The 23,863-nt window shown below is 43.7% G+C and overlaps 1 protein-coding gene across 2 annotated transcripts in view; it reads left to right on the forward strand.

Moving 5' to 3' along the window:
• LOC112222186 overlaps window positions 1-23,863 on the forward strand; it is a 52,259-nt gene that overhangs the window by 27,424 nt on the left and 972 nt on the right. The window contains exons 1-2 of one of the 2 annotated variants that reach the window (XM_042303988.1): window positions 8,662-8,964; window positions 22,117-23,800. In XM_042303988.1, the coding sequence (XP_042159922.1) occupies window positions 22,685-23,800 (1,116 nt within the window). In that variant the 5' untranslated portion in view covers window positions 8,662-8,964; window positions 22,117-22,684. Of the gene's footprint in view, window positions 1-8,661; window positions 8,965-22,116; window positions 23,801-23,863 lie in introns of those variants that run through there. The other variant, XM_024384872.2, reaches the window with a different exon arrangement.

The raw sequence follows: 23,863 nt of genomic DNA on the forward strand, positions 1-23,863 counted from the left end.
GTTTAGTCATATCACAGTTTACCTATTTGCTTATGGTTTAGCCTACACCTTGTGACCTGCTTTTTAATTTATAAAAAAAAAGATTCCATTTTATTTGGAATGGCAAGCCAGACAAAATTAAAATGGCCTATTTATATAACGAATATGAATTTGGAGAGCAGAAATGATTAAATATTAAAGCATTAGACCTCTCACTAAAGGCATCAGTCATACAAAAGTTATACTAAAAATCCAAACTGGTTCTCTAGTAAATTGGTAAGAATGTCTCATCCTATGTTCAAGAAGGGCCTTTTTCCCTTTATTCAGATTACACCTGCTCACTTTTGGTTGTGGTTGTTTGAAAAATAAATAAGCTCCAAAATATAGTTTTTTTTTAAAACAAGCCTTAGAAATTCGGTTACAATTTCAGTTTAATCTACCTGAAAAGACAGAACATATAATTCAACAAATATTGTGGTTAAACTCAAATATACTAATTGATTAAATAAAACGGGTTTTTTTCGAAGAAATTTAAAAAAATATATATATAATTTTAGTGAATGATATCATAAATAGGACTGGTGGAGTTATGCCACACATACAGCTAACACAGACTTAAGGAAACATCTGCTCTACCCCAAATTAAAACGAATTAATTGCAGCATTACCACAGAAATGGAAGAGGCATGTACAGTAGAAGGGGAAAAAAGTAAGGAACTTGTATGTCGGCCCTGTATTAAAGAACATAAATGGTTAAAGAAAAGTGTGATAAATAAAAACATATACCAATTTCATTTATGGAACAAAAAACTGACAGCTGTGCCATATAAATTGTAAAATAGTTGGGAAGAGATATTTGATGTACCCATTCCATGGCACATGGTTTATGAATTGATACACAAATCAATGCCAGATTCTTTTTTATTTTTTTTATTTTTTATTAATATGCAAAAATCTTGCAAGCAATAGAATGTTACATATATGGGGGATACAATCTTCCCAGCTCTGCAGATTCTGCTGTGAGGAGGCAGAGTCATTAGATCATTTATTTTGGTATTGTCCGTATGTAGCTCGTTTTTGGTCACAGGTCCAGGAATGGCCGAAGAATTGCAACATTTGTCTAGAACTAATGCTGCAGATAGCAATACTGGGTGATTTGAAAAGCCATAGTCAATCAATCAATAATATAATAATTATTTTAGCAAAAAAATATATTTTTAATTTACAATCTGTAGAAGCTATGAGAATAGAAAGGTGCAATACGTTTGTGAAGCATCACAGCACAGTTGAAAAATATATGGCAAATAGAAATACAAAATGGATAATGTTGAGAGATAGATGTGAGGGGTTGAATGGAGCTGAAGGGTGGGACTAATAACAAGATAAACCATGTAAAACATACGGGGTCTATAAAATGTATATAGGTTCAGAACTTTTGTTACAAATAGAAATCAAACTGGATGGACATCAGAAATAGAGGAAGGACTAAAAACAAACAAAATGTAACTTTTGTAAAATATATTGTGTCTGTAAAACGTTTATAACATATAAGATATAAGATATATTGACTGTATGGTTGTGTATTCCATGTGTAACTCTGTGTTGTTGTATGTGTCGTACAGCTGTGCTCTATCTTGGCCAGTTCGCAGTTGTAAATGAGAACGTGTTCTCAACTAGCCTACCTGGTTAAATAAGGGTGAATTTAAAAATAACTGAAGGTAGAAGCCTAAGTGTTATTGTTTATTAGTTTACTCCAATTGGGGGAAGGGTGGTAGGGTTTGTGGGGAATAATAAAGGCCTATTCTGAAAAAAATTATGTATGTCTATATAGGTATGTGTATGTACATATGTGTATAAAATTCTGTGGATATATTGAAGCAACATTTCAAGACATCATTCGGGAAGTTAAAGCTTGGTCGCAATTGGGTCTTCCAAATGGACAATGACCCTAAGCATACTTCCAAAGTTGTGGCAAAATGGCTTAAGGACAACAAAGTTAAGGTATTATAGTGGCCATCACAAAGCCCTGACCTCAATCCCATAGAAAATGTGTGGGCAGAACTGAAAAGGCGTGTGCGAGCAAGGAGGCCTACAAACCTGACTCAGTTACAGCAGCTCTGTCAGGAGGAATGGGCCAAAATTCACCCAACTTATTGTGGGAAGCTTGTGGAAGGCTACCCGAAATGTTTGACCCACGTTAAACAATTTAAAAGTAATGCTACCAACTACTAATTGAGTGTATGTAAACTTCTGACCCACTGGGAATGTGATGAAAGTAATAAAAGCTGAAATAAATCATTCTCTCTACTATTCTCTACTATTCTGACATTTCACATTCTTAAAATAAAGTGGTGATCCTAACTGACCTAAGACAGGGAATTTTTACTCTGATTACATGTCAGGAATTGTGAAAAACTGAGTTTAAATGTATTTGGCTTAAGTGTATGTAAACTTCCGACTTGAACTTTGCAAATAGCCAGACTAACCGATGCACCCACACATTGACTCTGTTCCAGTACCACCTGTGCATAGCCTCGCTACTGTTATTTTTTTACTTTTTTATTTTTATTTCTTTACTTATCTATTGTTTACCTAATACCCATTTTTTACTTAAACACTGCACTGTTGGTTAAGGGACTGTAGTAAGTAAGCATTTCACTGTAAGGTCTACACCTGCTGTATTTGGCTCACATGACAAATACACTTTGATTTGTCTGTCCGTCTGTGTGTGTGTGTGTGTGTGTGTGTGTGTGTGTGTGTGTGTGTGTATCTGTCTGTCTAGCTGTGTGTGTATCTGACCGTGTGTTTGTGTTAGTAGTAACTTCTGAGCCATCAGCTCAGCCTCAGTGGTGATCAGGCTGCTGTAGGCTGGGCTGGCTCATCCTGTTTGAAAATGGGTCAGGACCTGTAAGGCTGACCTGGCCTGTAGCCCAATCAGCTATCTCCCATATCACCCTGGCCACTCACAGGCTTACCTCAGGCACCCTGTAGAGTAAGCCACCACACACATGGAGGGAGTAGAACTCTCACAAACACACATACACAGACACATTCCCTTACTATACTTAGACAAAGGAAAACATGTGTAGGCATATGTAGGGCCTAAATACAGCCTGCATGCCCTCTCTCCTCTCCTCTCCCTCTCCTCTCCTCCTCTCCTCTCCTCTCCTCTCCTCTCCTCTCCTCTCCCTCTCCTCCTCTCCTCCTCTCCTCTCCTCTCCTCTCCTCTCCTCCTCTCCTCTCTCTCTTCTCTCTATGGATCTGTTACATTCAGCAACACATTTTTGCTGCATCAGACATCCATCACGCATTGCCACTATGTGCTGAAACGTGATAAGACACCATATACCCTCTACTCATCGGGGAGAACAATACAAAACAGCATTCTCCTTCAAACTAATGTTTTGTTTTAATGATGTTATCCTCTGCCTCATGTGGAAAACAATTAAGCTTCTGCTCCTGTCTGGTATCGTGAACGATTTTGACCTAGCTACACTCCTGAAGCCCTTTCACCCATTTGGTTTGTTTTAAGTCATTTGACCTTTCTTGTCGCACTATATACTCAATGCCTGACTGACATTTAGAGTACAATAATGCCTTCATGAGTAATGTCATTCCTGATGGACAGAACGGCATGTTTCAATCGAATTGTGTGTGTGTGTGTGTGTGTGTGTGTGTGTGTGTGTGTGTGTGTGTGTGTGTGTGTGTGTGTGTGTGTGTGTGTGTGTGTGTGTGTGTGTGTGAGAGAGATTTGGGACAGGGAGTTAGATTCTCTTTTAAATGTAATTCTAAGAAGTGCATTATTTGCAATCTTCTGTTCAGACAAAGGACCATAGGCTCTCAATATGAAAAAAAAATATGGCATAGTGCAACCCTAGCCCAATGTACTGTAATTTCTGTCATTGTCATTTCTCCATTCCTTGTAAAGACACACACTTTGATGAGTAGTGTGCTTGTTCTCTGTTCCCCTTTCACTATGACTGATCTGTTGCTTCTATATTTACACACTGCTGATGACTGGAACTTTATCAAGCATACATAGAAATCTATTTTCAATCATACATGGAAATGAACTTAAGAATTTGGATTTTATTACACACGTTAATGTTAGGACAATAGTAGTACAATACGTTTTGATAGTTATTGTAGTAGTAGTAATAGTAGTTGTAGTAGTCACAGTAGTAGTAGCAGCGGCAGCAGTAGTAGTAGTAGTAGTTGGAGTGGTAGTTGTAGTCATAGTAGTTGTAGTCATAGTTGTAGTAGTAATAATAGTAGAAGTAGTAGTTGTAGTAGTAGTAGTAATAGTTGTAGAGGTAGTAGTTGTTGTAGTAGTAGCAGCAGTAGTAGTAATAGTTGTAGAGGTAGTAGTAGTAGTAGTAGTAGTAGTTGTAGTAGTAGCAGCAGTAGTAGTAGTAATAGTTGTAGAGGTAGTAGTTGTAATAGTTGTAGAGGTAGTAGTTGTAGTAGTAGTAGTTTTAGAAGTAGTAGTAGTAGCAGTAGTAGTAGTAATAGTTGTAGAGGTAGTAGTTGAAGTAGTAGTTGTAGTAGTAGTAGTAGCAGCAGTTGTAGTAGTAATAGTTGTAGAGGTAGTAGTTGTAGTTGTAGTAGTAGTAGTAATAGTTGTAGAAGTAGTAGTTGTAGTAGTAATAGTAGTAATAGTTGTAGAGGTAGTAGTTGTGGTAGTAGTAGTTGTATTAGTAGTAGTAGTTGTAGAGGTAGTAGTTGTTGTTGTAGTAGTAGTAGTAGTAGTAGCAGCAGTAGTAGTAGTAGTAGTAATAGTTGTAGAGGTAGTAGTAGTAGTAGTAGTAGTAGTAGTAGTAGTAATAGTAGTTGTAGTTGACATAGTAGTAGTATCAACAGCATCAGTAGTAGTAATAGTTGTAGAGGCAGTAGTTGTAGGAGTATTAATAGTTGTAGTAGTAGTAGTAGTAGTAGTAGTAGTAGTTGTAGAAGTAGTAGTAGTAGTAGTTGTTGTAGAAGTAGTAGTAGCAGCAGTAGTAGTAGTAATAGTTGTAGAGGTAGTAGTTCTTGTAGTAGTAGTAGTTGTAGTTGTAGTAGTAGTAGCAGTAGTAGCAGCAGCAGTAGTAGTAGTAATAGTTGTAGAGGTAGTAGTTGTTGTAATAGTAGTAGCAGCAGTATTAGTAGTAATAGTTGTAGAGGTAGGAATTGTAGTAGTTGTAGTAGTAGTAGTAGTAGTTGTAGTTGTAGAAGTAGTAGTAGCAGCAGTATTAGTAGTAATAGTTGTCGAGGTAGTAGTTGTTGTAATAGTAGTAGTAGTAGTAGCAGCAGTAGTAGTAGTAATAGTTGTAGATGTAGTAGTTGTAGTAGTTGTAGTAGTAGTAGCTGTAGTAGTAATAGTTGTAGAAGTAGTAGTAGTAGTAGTTGTAGTAGTAGTAGTAGTTGTAGTTGTAGTAGTAGTAGTAGTAATAGTTGTAGAGGTAGTAATTGTTGTAGTAGTAGCAGCAGTAGTAGTGGTAGTAATAGTTGTAGAGGTAGTAGTTGTAGCAGTAGTAGTAGTAGTAATAGTTGTAGAGGTAGTAGTTGTAGTAGTAGTAGTAGTAGTGGTAGTAGCAGCAGTAGTAGTGTAATAGTTGTCGAGGTAGTAGTTGTAGTAGTAGTAGTTGTAGTAGTAGCAGTAATAGTAGTAATAGTTGTAGCGGTAGTGGTTGTGGTAGTAGTAATAGTTGTAGAAGTAGTAGTTGTAGTAGAAGTAGTAGTAGTTGTAGTTGTAGTCGTAGTAGTAGCAGCAGCAGTAGTAGTAGTAATAATTGTAGAGGTAGTAGTTGTTGTAGTAGTAGATGTAGCAGTAGTAGTAGTAGTAGTTTTAGTTGTAGAGGTAGTAGTTGTTGTAGTAGTAGTAGTAGCAGCAGTAGTAATAGTAATAGTTGTCGAGGTAGTAGTTTTAGTAGTAGTAGTTGTAGTTGTAGTAGTAGTAGTAGCAGCAGTAGTAGTAGTAATAGTTGTAGAGGTAGTAGTTGTAGTTGTAGTAGTAGTCAATGTAGTAGAAGTAGTAGTCGTAGTTGTAGAAGTAGTAGTAGTAGTAGTAGTAGTAGTAGTAGTTGTTGTAGTTGTAGTAGTAGTAGTAGCAGTAGTAGTAATAGTTGTAGAGGTAGTAGTTGTTGCAGTAGTAGTAGTAGTAGTAGTAATAGTTGTAGAAGTAGTAGTTGTAGTTGTAGTAGTAGCAGCAGTAGTAGTAGTAATAGTTGTAGAGGTAGTAGTTGTTGTAGTGGTAGTTGTAGTAGTAGTAGCAGCAGTAGTAGTAGTAATAGTTGCAGAGGTAGTAGTTGTAGTAATCATAGTTGTAGAAGTAGTCGATGTAGTAGAAGTAGTAGTCGTAGTTGTAGAAGTAGTAGTAGCAGCAGTAGTGGTAATAGTTGTAGAGATAGTAGTTGTTGTAGTATTAGTAGTAGTAGTTGTAGTTGTAGTAGTAGCAGCAGTAGTAGTAGTAATAGTTGTAGTTGTAGTAGTAGTAGTTGTAGTTGTAGTAGTAGCAGTAGTAGTAATAGTTGTAGAGGTAGTAGTTGTAGTAGTAGTAGCTGTAGTAGTTGTTATAGTTGTAGTAGTAGAATTAGAAGAAGAAGCAGAAGAGTAGTTTGTTTTCTCTAAGCCACAATGTAAATCTTACCTAGTATAGATACATTAGATTGCATTGGATTTAAATCATAGCAAGAGAAAAGCACATTATCACGTGAAATTGTAATATCAGTCAACACATTGTTAATTTTAGTTCTGTTCTGTACTCTTCCAACTGAAACTAATTTATCCTCTACATCACATATAACACATAGTTAAGGGTGTGAATGTCTGCTATGCTAGACAGATAGACAGACACATCTATCAAGTCTATTTACCTGTACCTGTGAAAGGAATGTTACATCAAATTCACTATTATTTTCATCTGCGGTCTCCACAGTATTTATTCAATGGCTGCTTTTTCAATTCAGATACTGAATGGGCTTCCTTTTGGGGATATAACTGTTGCTTTTGCTTTTCAGATCAAAGTTCATTGAAATATTTTAAGTAAAATAGTATTTGCCCGATGACGTATTACTGAGTGATATCTAACATTTCTTATAGTTGGAGTTCATGGTTTATTACATTTATACTTCCAATAAATACATGATTAAATAAATTGCAACAATTGAAAGGATTTAAAAAGTCCCAATTCATTCAATATTTGCTAAAAAACATATTCTCACTGGTCAATTGTGGTTACACTTTAGTTATTTATTTAGGTTAATTATTTATTTATTAAAAACAAAATAAGAAGATTAATACTACAGTATATACAGTACTATATCATTATAGCAGCATGTTGATGGAATGGGTACTACAGTATATACAGTACCCTATATAATAGCAGAACGGGTTTAGCTGCTCTTTTATGAAACAGCCCCATCAGCCTAAGGTTCGATTTCTTAGACTGAATTATTATGAAAATAGCGTTTAACAGATTGTAAAAGTTTGCCATGCCCCCTCAGCATCAGGGGAATATAAACTACATTTTTTAACACATTGGTAATGGTGTGAATGTTAGCTTTCTGTCTTTTCCCCTTTACAGCAGCGTCCACGTTTGTGTGATCTAGTACATTATACGTGGATGTTTTGGAGAGATTCTGTGCATGTATGCTGGTATGCAAAACTACACTTTACATCTTGCAGATGGGGGTTTCCCCAATCCTTACATCTGTGTGTGTGTATGTGTGTGTGCGTGTGTGGTTGTGTGTGTGTGTGTGTGTGTGTGTGTGTGTGTGTGTGTGTGTGTGTGTGTGTGTGTGTGTGTGTGTGTGTGTGTGTGTGTGTGTGTGTGTGGATGTGTGTGTGTGTGTGTGTGTGTGTGTGTGTGTGTGTGTGTGTGTGTGTGTGTGTGTGTGTGTGTGTGTGTGTGTGTTGTGTGTGTGTGGATGTGTGTTTGTTTGTGTGCGTGTGCACGCGTACGTGGTTATGTTGGTGTTAGCATGCAGTTTTGTGAGTGAGCTGTGAGATTATGGTCGTTTTAGTGATCTTAAGCATGACTAATAATTTAATGACATTTCTAGTCTTAGATTTCTCTTTGTGTTTTACTGGTTCTAATTAGTTTTTAGATATCGTAGAGAATCAATTAAGACACTGAATGGGCTTCCTCATTAATCTCTGTCATCAGAATGGTTCAGCAGCTACTTTACACAATACTACAGGGAGCTTTAGTCTCTCACGGCTTGAATTATTGCACTGTGGGTTCAATGCATTCCCTGGGTCCCATGTGTGTGTGTGTGTGTGTGTGTGTGTGTGTGTGTGTGTGTGTGTGTGTGTGTGTGTGTGTGTGTGTGTGTGTGAGACAGAGAGATAGTGAGAGAGATGTGAGGTTTAGCTTTGAGTCAGAGGCAGCAGCTAAAGCTAAAGTGTGTAGGATGAGACCATCCCTTGTCCCTCCCAGTCTCTCATCAACTATCTCTGTTTTTTCTCTTTCTAATTGAAGACAACACACACTTGTGTAGAAAGGAGAATATTTGTTTAAAGGGTCATAGTGGATTGATGGTGTGTGTGTGTGTGCACGCACTTGCATTTGTCCATCCCTTTCACAGTAAGGTGAGTGGGTGGTAGCGGCAACTGGTCTGCTTATGTGGCTCGTTGCATAGCAGACATGCTTCTCACTGCTAGATATTACTCATTTCCTCAAGTCTATACACACACACACACACACATATATATACACACACACACAGTCCCAGTTAGGCACTGACGCTCATACACATGCTGACACACTGACACGCGCAGTCTCAAGGCTTCTCAGTGTTATTCTCACTTTGGTGGGCTTGCTTGTTCTATTTCTCACATACATCGCTGTGTGACAGGGTGTGACTGGCAGCTGTTGCTGGTGTTTCTATTAGTGCTGTGGAGGTAAAGTAGGAAGCAGTCTGGGGGAGGGGCTTGATCCCCTGGATGACTGCAGCTTGTATGGCCACCAACACTCGGACAACACTCTGGTCAGCAGCCCACTCTAAGGTCAGTTGCTGTACTTTGGATCCATTCATCACAACCAACTCCATCAACCCGTCTGTTCTGTTGTGTTCTCAACTGCTCTTTTTTATGTCTAACTGTTGTTTAGCTAGATGAATTTGACTACTGTATAACAAATTCACCCTTGGAGTTAATTAAGATTCTTTACCCTCTATTCTCTCTTTTTATATCAAAACTGTGATAAGTATTTAAATGGATTAACTTTGAGTTTTATACAGAACTTGTTTATGAGTTGGAGTGGAGATGTATTGGTGTGGACACACCTGTTGATCTAGTTGTTTATGGAGGAGATGGAATAGCTGAGTCAATCTGGGACAGGACACTAGGTTAATATAACACAACGTGTATTTCCTGTGGATGGAAATACAGGAGGGCTGAGAAGGCACACACATGCTCACGCTCACACACGCTCACACACAGAGACACGCGCATACACAGATGCACACACACACACACATACACACACACACACACACACACACGCACTGTGCAATAAGAATGTGTGTTGCTGTGTGCGTGCGTGTGTGTGTATGTGTGTGTGTGTGCATCTGTGTATGCGCGTGTCTCTGTGTGTGAGCGTGTGTGAGCGTGAGCATGTGTGTGCCTTCTCAGCCCTCCTGTGTGAGAGGTGAAGTAGTTTTTCTTCAGCTTTAGAGTGAATATGTAAAGGTTTTCCTCAGAGAGCATCAGAGTCAGCATAAATGTTCCCTCTGTCACTTTGCTGCTGTGTGATGGAAGATTGGCAGGCACATTGGAATTGACTTGACTTGCCCTCTTTACTTCTTGTGGCTCTGGATGATGGGATTAGCTGGCACCAGTGTATTGCCTTGTTATTCTGGAGACCCCCTATTTCTGAAACTATCCGCCGCCATTGTCGCAACCCCTATTACCAGCCTGTTCAACCTCTCTTTCATATCGTCTGAGATCCCCAAGGATTGGAAAGCTGCCGCAGTCATCCCCCTCTTCAAAGGGGGAGACACCCTGGACCCAAACTGTTACAGACCTATATCCATCCTGCCCTGCCTATCTAAGGTCTTCGAAAGCCAAGTCAACAAACAGGTCACTGACCATCTCGAATCCCACCGTACCTTCTCCGCTGTGCAATCTGGCTTCCGAGCCGGTCACGGGTGCACCTCAGCCACACTCAAGGTACTAAACGATATCATAACCGCCATCGATAAAAGACAGTACTGTGCAGCCGTCTTCATCGACCTTGCCAAGGCTTTCGACTCTGTCAATCACCATATTCTCATCGGCAGACTCAGTAGCCTCGGTTTTTCGGATGACTGCCTTGCCTGGTTCACCAATTACTTTGCAGACAGAGTTCAGTGTGTCAAATCGGAGGGCATGCTGTCCGGTCCTCTGGCAGTCTCTATGGGGGTGCCACAGGGTTCAATTCTCGGGCAGACTCTTTTCTCTGTGTATATCAATGATGTTGCTCTTGCTGCGGGCGATTCCCTGATCCACCTCTACGCAGACGACACCATTCTATATACTTTCGGCCCGTCATTGGACACTGTGCTATCTAACCTCCAAACAAGCTTCAATGCCATACAACACTCCTTCCGTGGCCTCCAACTGCTCTTAAACGCTAGTAAAACCAAATGCATGCTTTTCAACCGATCGCTGCCTGCACCCGCATGCCCGACTAGCATCACCACCCTGGATGGTTCCGACCTTGAATATGTGGACATCTATAAGTACCTAGGTGTCTGGCTAGACTGCAAACTCTCCTTCCAGACTCATATCAAACATCTCCAATCAAAAATCAAATCAAGAGTCGGCTTTCTATTCCGCAACAAAGCCTCCTTCACTCACGCCGCCAAGCTTACCCTAGTAAAACTGACTATCCTACCAATCCTCGACTTCGGCGATGTCATCTACAAAATGGCTTCCAACACTCTACTCAGCAAACTGGATGCAGTATATCACAGTGCCATCCGTTTTGTCACTAAAGCACCTTATACCACCCACCACTGCGACTTGTATGCTCTAGTCGGCTGGCCCTCGCTACATATTCGTCGCCAGACCCACTGGCTCCAGGTCATCTACAAGTCCATGCTAGGTAAAGCTCCGCCTTATCTCAGTTCCCTGGTCACGATGACAACACCCATCCGTAGCACGCGCTCCAGCAGGTGTATCTCACTGATCATCCCTAAAGCCAACACCTCATTTGGCCGCCTTTCGTTCCAGTACTCTGCTGCCTGTGACTGGAACGAATTGCAAAATCGCTGAAGTTGGAGACTTTTATCTCCCTCACCAACTTCAAACATCAGCTATCTGAGCAGCTAACCGATCGCTGCAGCTGTACATAGTCTATTGGTAAATAGCCCACCCATTTTCACCCACCTCATCCCCATACTTTTTATTTACTTACTTTTCTGCTCTTTTGCACACCAATATCTCTACCTGTACATGACCATCTGGTAATTTATCACTCCAGTGTTAATCTGAAAAATTGTAACTATTCGTCTACCTCTTCATGCCTTTTGCACACATTGTATATAGACTCCCCCTTTGTTTTCTACTGTATTATTGACTTGTTAATTGTTTATTCCATGTGTAACTCTGTGTTGTCTGTTCACACTGCTATGCTTTATCTTGGCCAGGTCGCAGTTGTAAATGAGAACTTGTTCTCAACTAGCCTACCTGGTTAAATAAAGGTGAAATAAAAAAAATAATTTAAAAAAAGATGACTGTTCTCTGTAACCATGCCCCCAAGAGAGCATTTTGCCACATAAACTCAAATTGTACTACAGCAGTGAGCAGTCTTGCTTTCTCCCTGATAAACTTAGACTTAGATCGCTCTTTCATCAACAATAGTCTATACATACCGTTATACAGTTAACAATCGCTTAGGAGACGATTGGAGTTTGGGTACTTTCCAAGGTGAAAAACCTCCCCTGTCAGATTCCTAAGCATGCCTTAGTTCTTTCAGGAAGTTAGTGTTATCTCTACATTTTGACATCTACATCAATACATTTATGGGATAAATTGTGATTCTCCGAAAATGTGGTTGCTTCGGTACAGATGTCTGTTGTGCTTTTCAATAAAAATCTCTTAAATTCCCATTGATTCTACTCCAATCCAACCCTCAATATATGCCAGACTGTCCTACCACCTTCCCTAACACGTAAAAGACCAGTGCAGTCCAAAAAATTATAATTCTGTGTTTTGTATCATATTGTAAAACAGCTGATGAAATGAAAACACTATAAAAGCGGTGAAAAATTGTATCAGTGTTATTTCCTGATAGTTGCTGGTTGAAAATACAATCTACACAGGCCCTTCTAATCAACAGGTTTTGGCCTGCCTGGTGTATATGTTCATGTAGACCAACAACAATGAGAGTTCCAAACCTCTCTTCCAATAACATTTCGTTTTCAGATTACATATCCCTCCCCCTCCCCACTCAGATCACTCCCAGACAATGCTAGCAAAATTCTTGCTTGAGAAATAGTTTTTAAAAATACATTGTAATCAAAAACGTTTACATCACAGTACTTAATTGTTACCCAGAAATGATTTGATATTGAAATAAAAATGGAGGCATTGGGCCTTAAAGTCAATTCCTGGAGTAGTGTATCTACTTTTTTTGTTGTTGCCTGTTTTGCATGTTATATTGGCATTAATACGTGTCACATATCAGTTTGCAATCAATGTAAGAAAAATGTTTGTAATTAATAAATCTGCATACAAACTTGAGTAAGTGAGCTCCAAAATACAAGTGTTTCAGCCTAGCTCAGTGCTTTCTGTGGTAGTGGGGCAGCCAGTGGAAAATACGGAGCGTAGGGGTTGGTTATGTTCATTAGCTGCACCATGATTGGCTAAATGTTCTGTCACTCATGGGGACACAACATCACCGCAAAATCTACTGGTAGAGCTTGAAAATTCAAGCCCCTTGGGTGCTGCCATAGAGTTGCATTGGAAGTGCCCATCCAAGAAGGCTCAAGGTCATTGGCCACAGATAAAATGACATCAAATCACATTATATCTACATTTGCTTTGATTGGACTGATCATGTCAACAGATCAAGCTAGCGGTCATCATCATGCATCAAGTCAACAATCTACTGGCAAATCCTTGTCATATAAAGAGAAATAAGGAAGAGAAATTATCGATAAAACGTATCGGTGCTCATCGGCCATTGGATATAAACATTACACAACAAGTTGGAAATCGCAAATTCAACAATGAGTAGTTTGGAAGGAATCCGTGACTACCTCCAAGCATTGCAAAGCTATCACTAGCCTGCTATTCAGTGGAGTGGGTGTGTGGTCCAAGTCTGGGTTTAAGGGTGTCTTTTCCAAGCTTAAAATGATAAACATTCAATGCTGACCATACTATCAATACAGCATGACTTCTGCCGCGTTCAAAACATCTGGAAACGTGGAAATCTTATATTTCAGTGATTTCAAGACAACTGGGAACTTGGGAAAATGTTTTGCTCAGACTAGAAAAATACATTTTAAAAGATCATTCAACTCGTAATTGCATGTCGGGAACTCGGCATCTTTCTAGAGCTCTGACCTGAAGATCACTGACGTCATGATTCAACCTTGTTTTTTCAGAGTTCCCAGTTGTCTTGAAAGCACCATAATGCCATACTTTGAAAACAAAGTTTGATGACTAAATATGCCCACGAAGGACTTCCACGCTACTTCCCTGTTAAAGTGAGCACAGCCCAAAAATGTATTGTATGCTGCTGCATAAATGATGTAATATGCCAGGGAGGTATGCATACTGTCACTAAGAAAGTAATACTAGGTGTATGTTGTGTAGTAAGATGTTAGTAGCCCATGTGCCTCACCCTAATAATTTGGTCAATTTTCCCCACATAATTCAGCCTACTATTCTGACTTGATGGTGCACATGCACCATATAGCCTGTTTTAGACAAATGTCATATTAAGCGGAGCAGCACAGGGGAACCCAAGAGCAGACTCAGACCAGGAAACAGGGATGAATGAACCAAGATATTTATTGTAACACAGGGAGAGACGAAGTGCAGATCCAGGGAAGCTTGGACGAGTTGTAGGATGTGAACCAGATGTGAAGGCTGGAGTGAGCTGGGTTGGGACAGGGTAAACAGGTCTGGAGGGGAATCCAAGGGAGTGATGAGTTGAATTCAGAACAGGGTAGCAGGGTGGTCAGATGTGGAACAGGAGACAGGAACCAGAGTCAGAGTCAGAGTCAGAGCTGCAAAACTGCAGTGAGAGGAGAAACAGCATCAGGCAAGGAAATAGGCACAGCAGGATCTTAAATAACAGCAAATAGCTAGAAGCATGACTGACTGAACAGAGATTATGATCTGGCAGAGTGGAAGTGGCAGGACTGAGTATTTGTAGAGGTCTTGATTATGGAACGGGTTGCAGCTGGTGGGGAACTGCTCTGACTCCAGCACACATGTCTCCAACCAAACAATCACACACAGAGAGAGAAGAAGAGGGAGAGAAATGCTGTAGCTCAAGGAGACACCAGATATCCACTAGGGGGTGTAGCAGCAGCGGATGTGACAGCACCCCTCCCCCCTCTACGGGCGCCACCTGGTGCACGACCCGGCTTGTCAGTGTGTGAGGTATGGAAATCCTGTAACAGGGATGGGTCCAGAATGTGACGGGGCACCCAGAAGTGCTCCTCAGGCCCATATCCCTCCCAGTCCACCAGATACTGCCAACCACAACCCCTACGGCGTACATCCAAAAGCCGCCAGACGATATAGGCAGGATGGTCATCGATGAGCCGAGGGGGTGGAGGAGGAGCTGCAGGGTGGACAGGGGACTGGGGCAGGCTGGTTTAATCAAAGACACATGGTTGTGGGGTGGATTTTGAGAGAGTCTGGGAGTTTCAGATGCACAGCAGATGGGATAATGATATGACGAATCTCAAATGGGCCAATGAATCGGGGCACTAGTTTCTGGAAGCCACTTTCAAGGGCAAGTCCTTAGACAAGACCCAGGGTAACTGGGCACTCCAGGAGGAAGGGTTAGCCAAAGTCACACAGTGTAGGGCTGTCTCCAACTCCTAGTTGGCCCACTCGGTCTGGCCGTTGGTCTGGGGGTGATATCCAGATGAAAGGCTAACATTAATACCAAGTGCTGTGCGGAAGGCTCTCCATACCTGGGATGTAAACTGGGGTCCCCTGTCAGAAACAATGTCAATAGGGATGCCAGGCAGCCGCAACACATGGGATACCAGCAGGTCCGCAGTCTCCCTGGAGGAAGGAAGCTTGGAGAAGGGAAGGAAGTGAGCTGCTTTGGAAAATTGGTCAATAATAGTGAGGATGACTGAGTTATTGTTGGGGGAAGGCCAGTGACGAAGTCCAGAGCTACAGTATGTGTGACCAGGGGTGACTGGGTATGGGAAGAGGGCGAAGCAGACCCTGGTGGAGGTTTTGTTCCGGGTACAGACCGAGCAGGCTGAGATGAATTCCTGAGCGTCTTTTTCCATGGTTGGCCACCAAAATAGCTGACGCAGGAAGGCGACAGTCCGGTTCATGCCAGGGTGATACGTGAGGTGAGTAGAATGGGCCCACTGAAGAACTTCAGAGCGAACTGAATCTGGCACAAACAGAGCCTTACTAGGACCGTTACCTGGGTCAAGTTGGTTCTGCTGAGCCTGGAGAACACAGGACTCGTTCTCCCAGGAGACAGCGGCAACGATGCAGGAGGATGGCATAATGGTTTCTGGCTCAGAACCTGTGTTGTCTGCCACTCTGTGACTGCCCTAACCTTGGCAGGGTCCATTCGTAGCTGTCCTTGTGTAATAATGTAACCCAAAAAGGACACAGAGGAAACATGAAACTCACATTTCTCAGCCTTAACAAAATGTTTATTCTCCAACAGCCGTTGGAGGACTTGGTGAACGCCTTGCTTGTGAGCCTCAAGGTCTTTGAAAAAAGAATGTCATCCACATAGACAAAAACAAAGCATCCAATAACATCCCTCAAAACATCATTCACCAGGCTCGGAAAAACAGCAGGGGCGTTAGTGAGACCAAACGGCATGACCAAATACTCAAAGTGTCCAAGTGGTGTGTTGAACACCGTTTTCCTCCTCTCTGAGGTGGTGGGCATTCCAGAGGTCAAGTTTAGTGAAAACCGTGGCACCATGGAGAGGGAAAAAGCAGAGCTGATGAGTGGCAAGGGATACTTGTTCTTGACAGTGATACTATTCAACCCACGGGCCCACAGTGATACTATTCTATGCATGGCCTCAATGACCCATCTTTTTTCTTGACAAAGAAAACCCCAGCTCCCACCGGAGAGGAAGAAGGCTTGACATGTCCAACAGCCAGGGAATCCTGGATGTATTCCTCCATAGCCTCTTGCTCAGGGCAAGAGAGGTTATAAAACCTGCTACTGGTGAGAGGAGCGCCAGGCTGAAGCTCTATACGCCAGTCGTACGGCCGATGAGGCGGCAGAGATGGGGTGGGGTGCTTACTGAACACAGGAGCTAGACCGTGATACTCTGGAGGAAAACAAGACAGATCCGGGGGTTCTGGAATGGACTGGGGTACAGACAAGGCAGGTGGAAGGTCAGAATGTAGACAATTGGAATGACAAAAAGGTACTCCAAGGAGTTACTCTCCCGGTAGTCCAGTCAATCTGTGGGTTGTGTAGTTTTAACCATGGATGGCCCAGAACCAGGGGAGAGTTGGGACTGTTGATTATGTGTAAACTGATCTTTTCCTGGTGATTACCAGAGAGACGCAGGATGACTGGAATGGTTCTCTCACAGACACGGAAGAGAAGCTTACCATTGAAAGCATTGGCATCGAAAGGTGCTTTCAATGAAACGGTGTCCAGGCCCAACTGGTTAACAACACCTCGATCCAGAAAGCTCTCGTCGGCACCAGAATCTATAAGTGCAGACAGAGGAAAAGCCTGGCTCTGCCACACAAGGTTGGCCTCAAACAGGGGTCTGGGAGAAGATGGGCCGGCAATTTGACGCAACAGTATTTCCCCCATAACGGCCAAGCCTCCTCTTACTGGACGCAGGAAACAAGTGGAGACCAGGTGGCCAGCCTGGCCACAATATAGACAGCTCCTAGTATAGATACGCCGCTGCCTCTCCTCTGGAGATAGACGGGTCCAGGCGAGCTGCATGGGTTCAGGCTTAGAACATGCCTTGGGTAGGGATGCAGTCGGAGGAGAAGGGTAAGGCACTGAAGCAGATGTTAAGGAACTTGCAACCCTACCTACCCTCTCCCTCCGCCGCTCCCGGAGGCGGGTGTCAATTTTGAATGTTTTTATTTCACCTTTATTTAACCAGGTAGGCTAGTTGAAAACAAGTTCTCATTTGCAACTGCGACCTGGCTAAGATAAAGCAAAGCAGTTCAACACATACAACAACACAGAGCTACACATGGAATAAACAAACATGCAGTCAATAATACAGTAGAAAACGTCTATATACAGTGTGTGCATATGAGGTAGGGTAAGGGAGATAAGGCAGTAAATAGGCCATGGTGGCGAAGTAATTGCAAAATAGCAATTAAACACTGGAATGGTTGATGTGCAGAAGATGAATGTGCAAGTGGAGATACTGAGGTGCAAAGGAGCAAGATAAAGAAATAAATTCAGTATGGGGATGAGGTAGTTGGATGGGCTATTTACAGATGGGCTATGTACAGGTGAAGTGATCTGTGAGCTGCTCTGACAGCTGGTGCTTAAAGCTAGTGAGGGAGATATGTGTCTCCAGCCTCAGTGTTTTTGCAGTTCGTTCCAGTCATTGGCAGCAGAGAACTGGAAGGAACTGGGTTTGGCGACGAGTATGAAGCGAGGGCCAACCAACGAGAGCGTACAGGTCGCAGTGGTGGGTAGTATATGGGGCTTTGGTGACAAAACGGATGGCATTGTGATAGACTGCATCCAACTTGTTGAGTAGGGTGTTGGAGGCTATTTTGTAGATGACATCGCTGAAGTCGAGGATCGGTAGGATGGTCAGTTTTACGAGGGTATGTTTGGCAGCATGAGTGAATGATGCTTTGTTGCGAGATAGTGAGAGAATGAGTTCATCAAGATCATCAGGCTCCTCCCTGGACACCAACTCGTCCTTGAGGGTCTCAGTGAGTGAGTTCCGGAATGCTCACTGAAGAGCCTCCTCATTCCAGTCACTCTCTGCGGCGAGGGTGCGGAACTCACATGCTATTTCAGCAACACTCTGGGCGCCTTGTTGGAGAGACAGGAGTCGTTTAGCAGCATCCTTTCCGCAAACCGGGTGGTCGAAGACCCTCCTCATCTCCTCCGTGAATCTGCTATAGGAGAAGCAAATGGGTGACCGTCTTTCCCACACAGCCACTGCTGTGCCCAGGAAAGTGCTGCACCACAGAGGCAACCAATCAAAAACTAAATCTTGGATCGTTCACTAGCATTAGAGTAGGGCTGTTGCTCAAAGTGAACATTGAACTCATAGCGCTTGGGAGTAGGAACAAACGGCTTGGGACAGGAAAAGGACTTGGGTCCGGTTGTGAGCTTTGGGCGAATGTTCGGCCCTGTAGTACAGACAGGCTCCGTGAAAACTCATTGGTAGTCTCCAGAAGGGTTTTTAGGGATTGGTTATGTTGATTGAGCAGGGCGCCTTGACTAATGAGAATTTGGTGGAGAGTATCCGAGTCTGCTGGGTTTATATCTTGGCCAGATCGTACTGTTAAGTGGAGCAGCACAGGGGAACCCAAGAGCAGACTCAGACCAGGAAAAAGGGATGAATGAACCAAGATATGTATTGCAACACAGGTAGAGATGAAGTGCAGATCCAGGGAAGCTTGGATGAGTTATAGGAAACCAGATGTGGAGGCTGAGGTTAGAGTGAGCTGGGTTGGGAAGCGGGAAAAAAGGTCCAAGGTCAAATCCAAGGGAGTGATGAGTTGAATTCAGAACAGGATAGCAGGGTGCTGAGATGTGGAACAGGAGACAGGAACCAGAGTCAGAGCTGCAAAACTGCAGTGAGAGGAGAAACAGCGTCAGGCAAGGAAATTGGCACAGCAGGATCTTAAATAACCACAAATAGCTAGAAGCATGTCTGACTGAACGGATATTACGATCTGGCAGAGTGGAAGTGGCAGGACTGAGTATTTGTAGAGGTTTTGATTATAGAACGGGTTGCAGCTGGTGGAGAACTGCTATGACTCCAGCACACCTGTCTCCAACCACACAATCACACACACAGAGAGAGAAGAAGAGGGAGAGGGAGAGAACTGGGGGAATGGCTGCAGGTTAAGGAGACACCGGATGTCCACTAGGGGGTGTAGCAGGAGCAGATGTGACATGTCATCATCAAATATTATAAGAGTTTTCATTGTCTGCTTATATGCCTCTTTTATTTATCCTACTGTTCTGACTTAGTGAACAGGGATAACACTGTAAGAACGGCCCATGTTCTGAATTCTGTCGCTGTACATTTCAAAAGTGCTGAACAAATAGTTATATTGACTACGTCAGCCCTAGCTCACTCATTAACGTCTTATTCGAAATTACGGATTGCCTCGTATCTGCTCGACGCTGCTCGTATTATCTGCTCGTATGCCATAGTTTGTATATCTCAATTGTCCGTAAAAAACACATTTGTTTGAGCAAGTCAGCCATATCAGCTATGTTTTTTAAAAGGCAGTAAACAAGGCTGAATTAACTGTTTCACTGCCAGACAAGGCTCCGCTGATAGCCTGGTGTAGTAGTGGTAAGAAGTTGGGACAGCTGTAGGGACTCTTCTGTTGGGACAGCTTTATGTAGGCCTTAACAGTTTGTGGCCACCATTTGTCACCGTTATAGTGCAGTTAATGTATTGTTTAGTGTTGTGTTGTGTTGTGTAGTGGCTTTGCTGGCATGCATTTTTTTCCCCAACCAAGATTTACATGCCTAATGGTGGCAGGTAGCGAGACAGGAAGAATTGTCAGTCGGGGCAGACAGCCGTGCGGGCTAGCCGAGTAGTGAGTGTTGGAGAGGACTGGTGGGTGGTGGGCATATGTGGCGGTGGCAGTAACAGCGGCGGGAGCTGTGCTGGTGGGGCGATGGAGAATTCATACCCCTTGACTTACTCAACATTTTATTATGTTACAGAATTCAATTTTTTTTTATCTCACTTATCTACACATAATAACCCATAATGACAAAGTGAAAACGTGTTTTTAAACAATTTTGCAAATGTATTTAAAATCAAGTACAGAAATATCCATTTACATAAATATTCACAACCCTGAGTCAAAACCCATGGGGCAGTGCACAATTGGCCTAGCGTTGTCCGGTTTAGGGAGGGTTTGGCCGGCAGGGATATCCTTGTCTAGTGACTCCTGTGGCGGGCCGGGCGCAGTGCATGCTGACCAGGTCACTAGGTATACAGTGTGCTGTGTTAAGAAGCAGTGCGGCTTGGTTGGGTTCTGTTTCGGAAGATGAGTCTTTCCGAGTCTGTACGGGAATTGTAGTGATGAGACAAGACAGTAACTACTGACAATTGGATACCATGAAAAATGGAGTAAAGAAAATATGGAGAGTGGTACTCAGTAATATGTTGGATTGGATTTGCTTCAAACATAAGACTTTGTATTCAGGACAAAAAGTGACTTGCTTTGCCACATTTTTTGCAGTATTACTTTAGTGCCTTGTTGCAAACAGGATGTATGTTTTGAAAGGTTTTATTCTGTACAGGCTTCCTTCTTTTCACTCTGTCAATTAGGTTAGTACTGTGGAGTAACTAGAATGTTGTTGATCTATCTTCAGTTTTCTCCTATCACAGCCATTAAACGCTGTAACTGTTTTCAAATCCTTGAGTGGTTTCCTGCGTTAGGAATAATAACTCCTGTGTCTTTGTAGTGACTGGAGGTATTGATACACCATCCAAAGTGTAATTAATAACTTCACCATGCTCAAAGGGATATTCAATGTCTGGGGTACAGAGATAAGGTAGTCATTCAAAAATTCTGAAAATCCTATTAGTCCATGCATTTTATTATATGACTTGTTAAGCACATTGTTACTTCTGAACTTATTTAGGCTTGCCGTAACAAAGGGATTGAATACTTATTGACTCAAGACGTTTCAACTTTATATTTTTTATCATTTGTAAAAATTTCGAACCACATAATTCCCCTTTATTAACGTTATGGGATATTGTGTGTAGACCAAAAAATCTAAATGTAATCCATTTTAAACTCTGGCTGTAAGAAAACAAAATGTAGGAAAAGTCAAGGGGTGTGAATACTTTCTGAAGGCACAAAATAGAGGGAAACACACACATACTCGAACACACATCACCCTTGGTGATATCAACAGTGTTCCTCTCAGCTTAGGGTAGGTGGTGACCAGCTCTGTCCATTGTAGGGGGAGTGAGATAGAGTTATAGCAGCTTGAGGGGTGTGTGTGTGTTTGTGTGTGTGTGTGTGCGTGTGTGTGCCTCCATGCGTGTGTAAGAAAGTGTGTGTACCTGCGGTAGTAAATAGGACATAGAGGAACAGCCCTCAGGGGTGTGAGGGAGGCGCTTCATGAGAATAAACCATATCTCTATGTTCCATCCTCAGAGAGAGAGAGATGAAACGCCTCCTGCTGGGAGTTTATACAGCATGTGTGTTTTTACAGATATACTGCACTGCCTCCGAACTGCACTGTTCGCACAATGTGCAGCGTATTTTTAGAACACTTGTGGGAGTTCATGTGCTTCTTGAATGAGACCAATAAACTGGGTAGTTTCAGTCCCGACCACATTACCAGCAATGTAATTAATATGTGTAGCAACTACAACGATCGAGAACTGTAGTTGGTGAGCAAGAGTTGGCCCACTGGAGTTGATAGAATAGGCATTCTGGTTGGAATTCATTGTTGACATCAGAGACTCCAGGCTGTCTAATCAAATCTGCATTGCTGTATTTGCAGCCCACCCTCCAAAGGATTACAGAATGTGCACAGGCGAGAGAAAACATTCTCTGCCTGTATCTGTGTCAGGCGTTGGTTTGTTTGTGTGTATCAGAGCAGTCTGACTGCTAAGTCCTGACAACTCTTGACAGCTAGGCCTGACAGACTGTCCACATTTCACTCTGATATGTACACACTTCACTCAATCTCTCTTTCTCTCTGCCCCCCCTCCCACTTCCTCACTTTGTCTCCCTCTCTCTCTCTCTCACCTCCTGCCCTGTCTCTCTGTGGTTACAGTGATCTGACAGTGATGCCGTGTCGAGGCCCATCCCTCTCTCTGCGCCCCTTTTTATCCCGTGAGGCCCATGTGACCTAGCCATCGCCCAAACACAGGGGCCCGTGCCCGCCGCCGCTGGCACCCACCCATGAATCCCAGCCCTGACCGCGGCAAAGAGTGCCTCCCCCCAAAGAAGAGGGAGTTCCGGGATGGCTCGGCCAACCAGCACCCCCCCCTGGACGAGTTCAAACCACCCGCCACGCCCCCCAAGACCCGGCCCTCAAGCAGCTCAGGGAGGGGGAGGGGGCAGGGGGAGCAGCGAAGAGGCTTTGACGAACCGCCACAGCCTGCTACCCTCTATCCCACCCCCTCCCATCCCCGTGTATCCCCCTCCCTCTGCCATGGCACCTGGCCTACCCCTCCTCCGTCCCTTTTCTCTTCCTCAAAGACCAGGTAGGGAAGGGGGATGATCTTCTCCCCACCCCCTACCCCCATCACTCCAGGTGTCTCCAAGGTGAAATCCTGCCACCCTCCCCCTCCTCATCCTCTTCCTCCTTTAAGAGCCCCTTCCCCACTGAATCAAGAGACATGTGGTCCTATTTCAACACAGGCCGAAGGGACTACAGCTCCTCTCTTTTCTCCCCCTCTCACCTGTTCAGCCAGCCCTCCCTCTACCCCCGTGACCACTCCCTGACTGAGGGCAGACACAGGTACCTGGGCAAGAGGCCCAATGGGCTGGACGTGCCAGGCAGCAGGACTGCCTCTGCCTCTAGGGTGGCACTCCCCTCAGGAGAGTACAAGAACAAACCCAGCGGCAGTGCCAGGCTGGGCGGCAGCCCCCACGGTTCCCATGCCAACGGGAGATGGAGACACCAGGAGGTTCCCACAGGGCGTTTCGAGCAGTTTGCAGGTTTCCGAGATTTCCAAGCGACACCTCCAGAGGGCCCTGACTCACATTCCTCTCTGCAGGACAGGGATCCCTGTGGGACGCCAAAGGCTGGGATTTCCACCCTGATCCCCACTAGTCCCCAGCCCCATGGGGCAGAGGCCCGGGCAGGGAGAGGGGAGCTACTGGACCCCCTGGGGGGCTCTGTGGCGGAGGCTCATGTCTACTACTCCCTGGCTTCTGTTTACTCCACCCTGCAGCCCAGCCAGCTCAGTACCCAGGCCCAGGCTCAGCGCTACCCGCTGTACAGCTCCTCAGGCAGCTCTCTGTATGGCCTGCACACCATGAGGAACTCACAGCACTCAACCCAGGGGCAGCCCAACAGCCACAGCACAGAGAAAGACAGAGAACGAGATAGACAACAAGAACAAGAGCGAGAAAGAGAGCCTGAAGGAGACATAGACATCAGAGAGATAGACAATAAAAGAGACGGAAATAAAGACAGCAGAGAGCTCTCTCCTGGGCAGCAGTACTCGCATCCCCTTGCCTCCCCCTTCCTTCCCCACATGACCGCCTCACCCTCTGGCCCCCACCACATCCCCCCAGCGCTCCTACCTCACTTTGCCAAGGGTTCCCTGATTGAGCTGGTGGGGGGTCGTTTGAAGCGCGTGGAAGAGCTGAGGACGGAGGACTTCCTGAGGAGTGCTGACACCTCCCCAGAGTTCCACCTGAGCACCTGCACCGTGCTGCTTATCGGCCCCAGCAACACACACGGCTTCAACCACCTGCAGGTCCTTCTCACAGACAGCAACACTCAGGTCAGGGGCTCATCGATCCTCTATATTTCTATCTGAGTCACTGCTAGACAATAAATTACATTT

This window comes from Oncorhynchus tshawytscha, linkage group LG22, assembly GCF_018296145.1.
Source record: "Oncorhynchus tshawytscha isolate Ot180627B linkage group LG22, Otsh_v2.0, whole genome shotgun sequence".
NCBI lineage: Eukaryota > Metazoa > Chordata > Actinopteri > Salmoniformes > Salmonidae > Oncorhynchus > Oncorhynchus tshawytscha.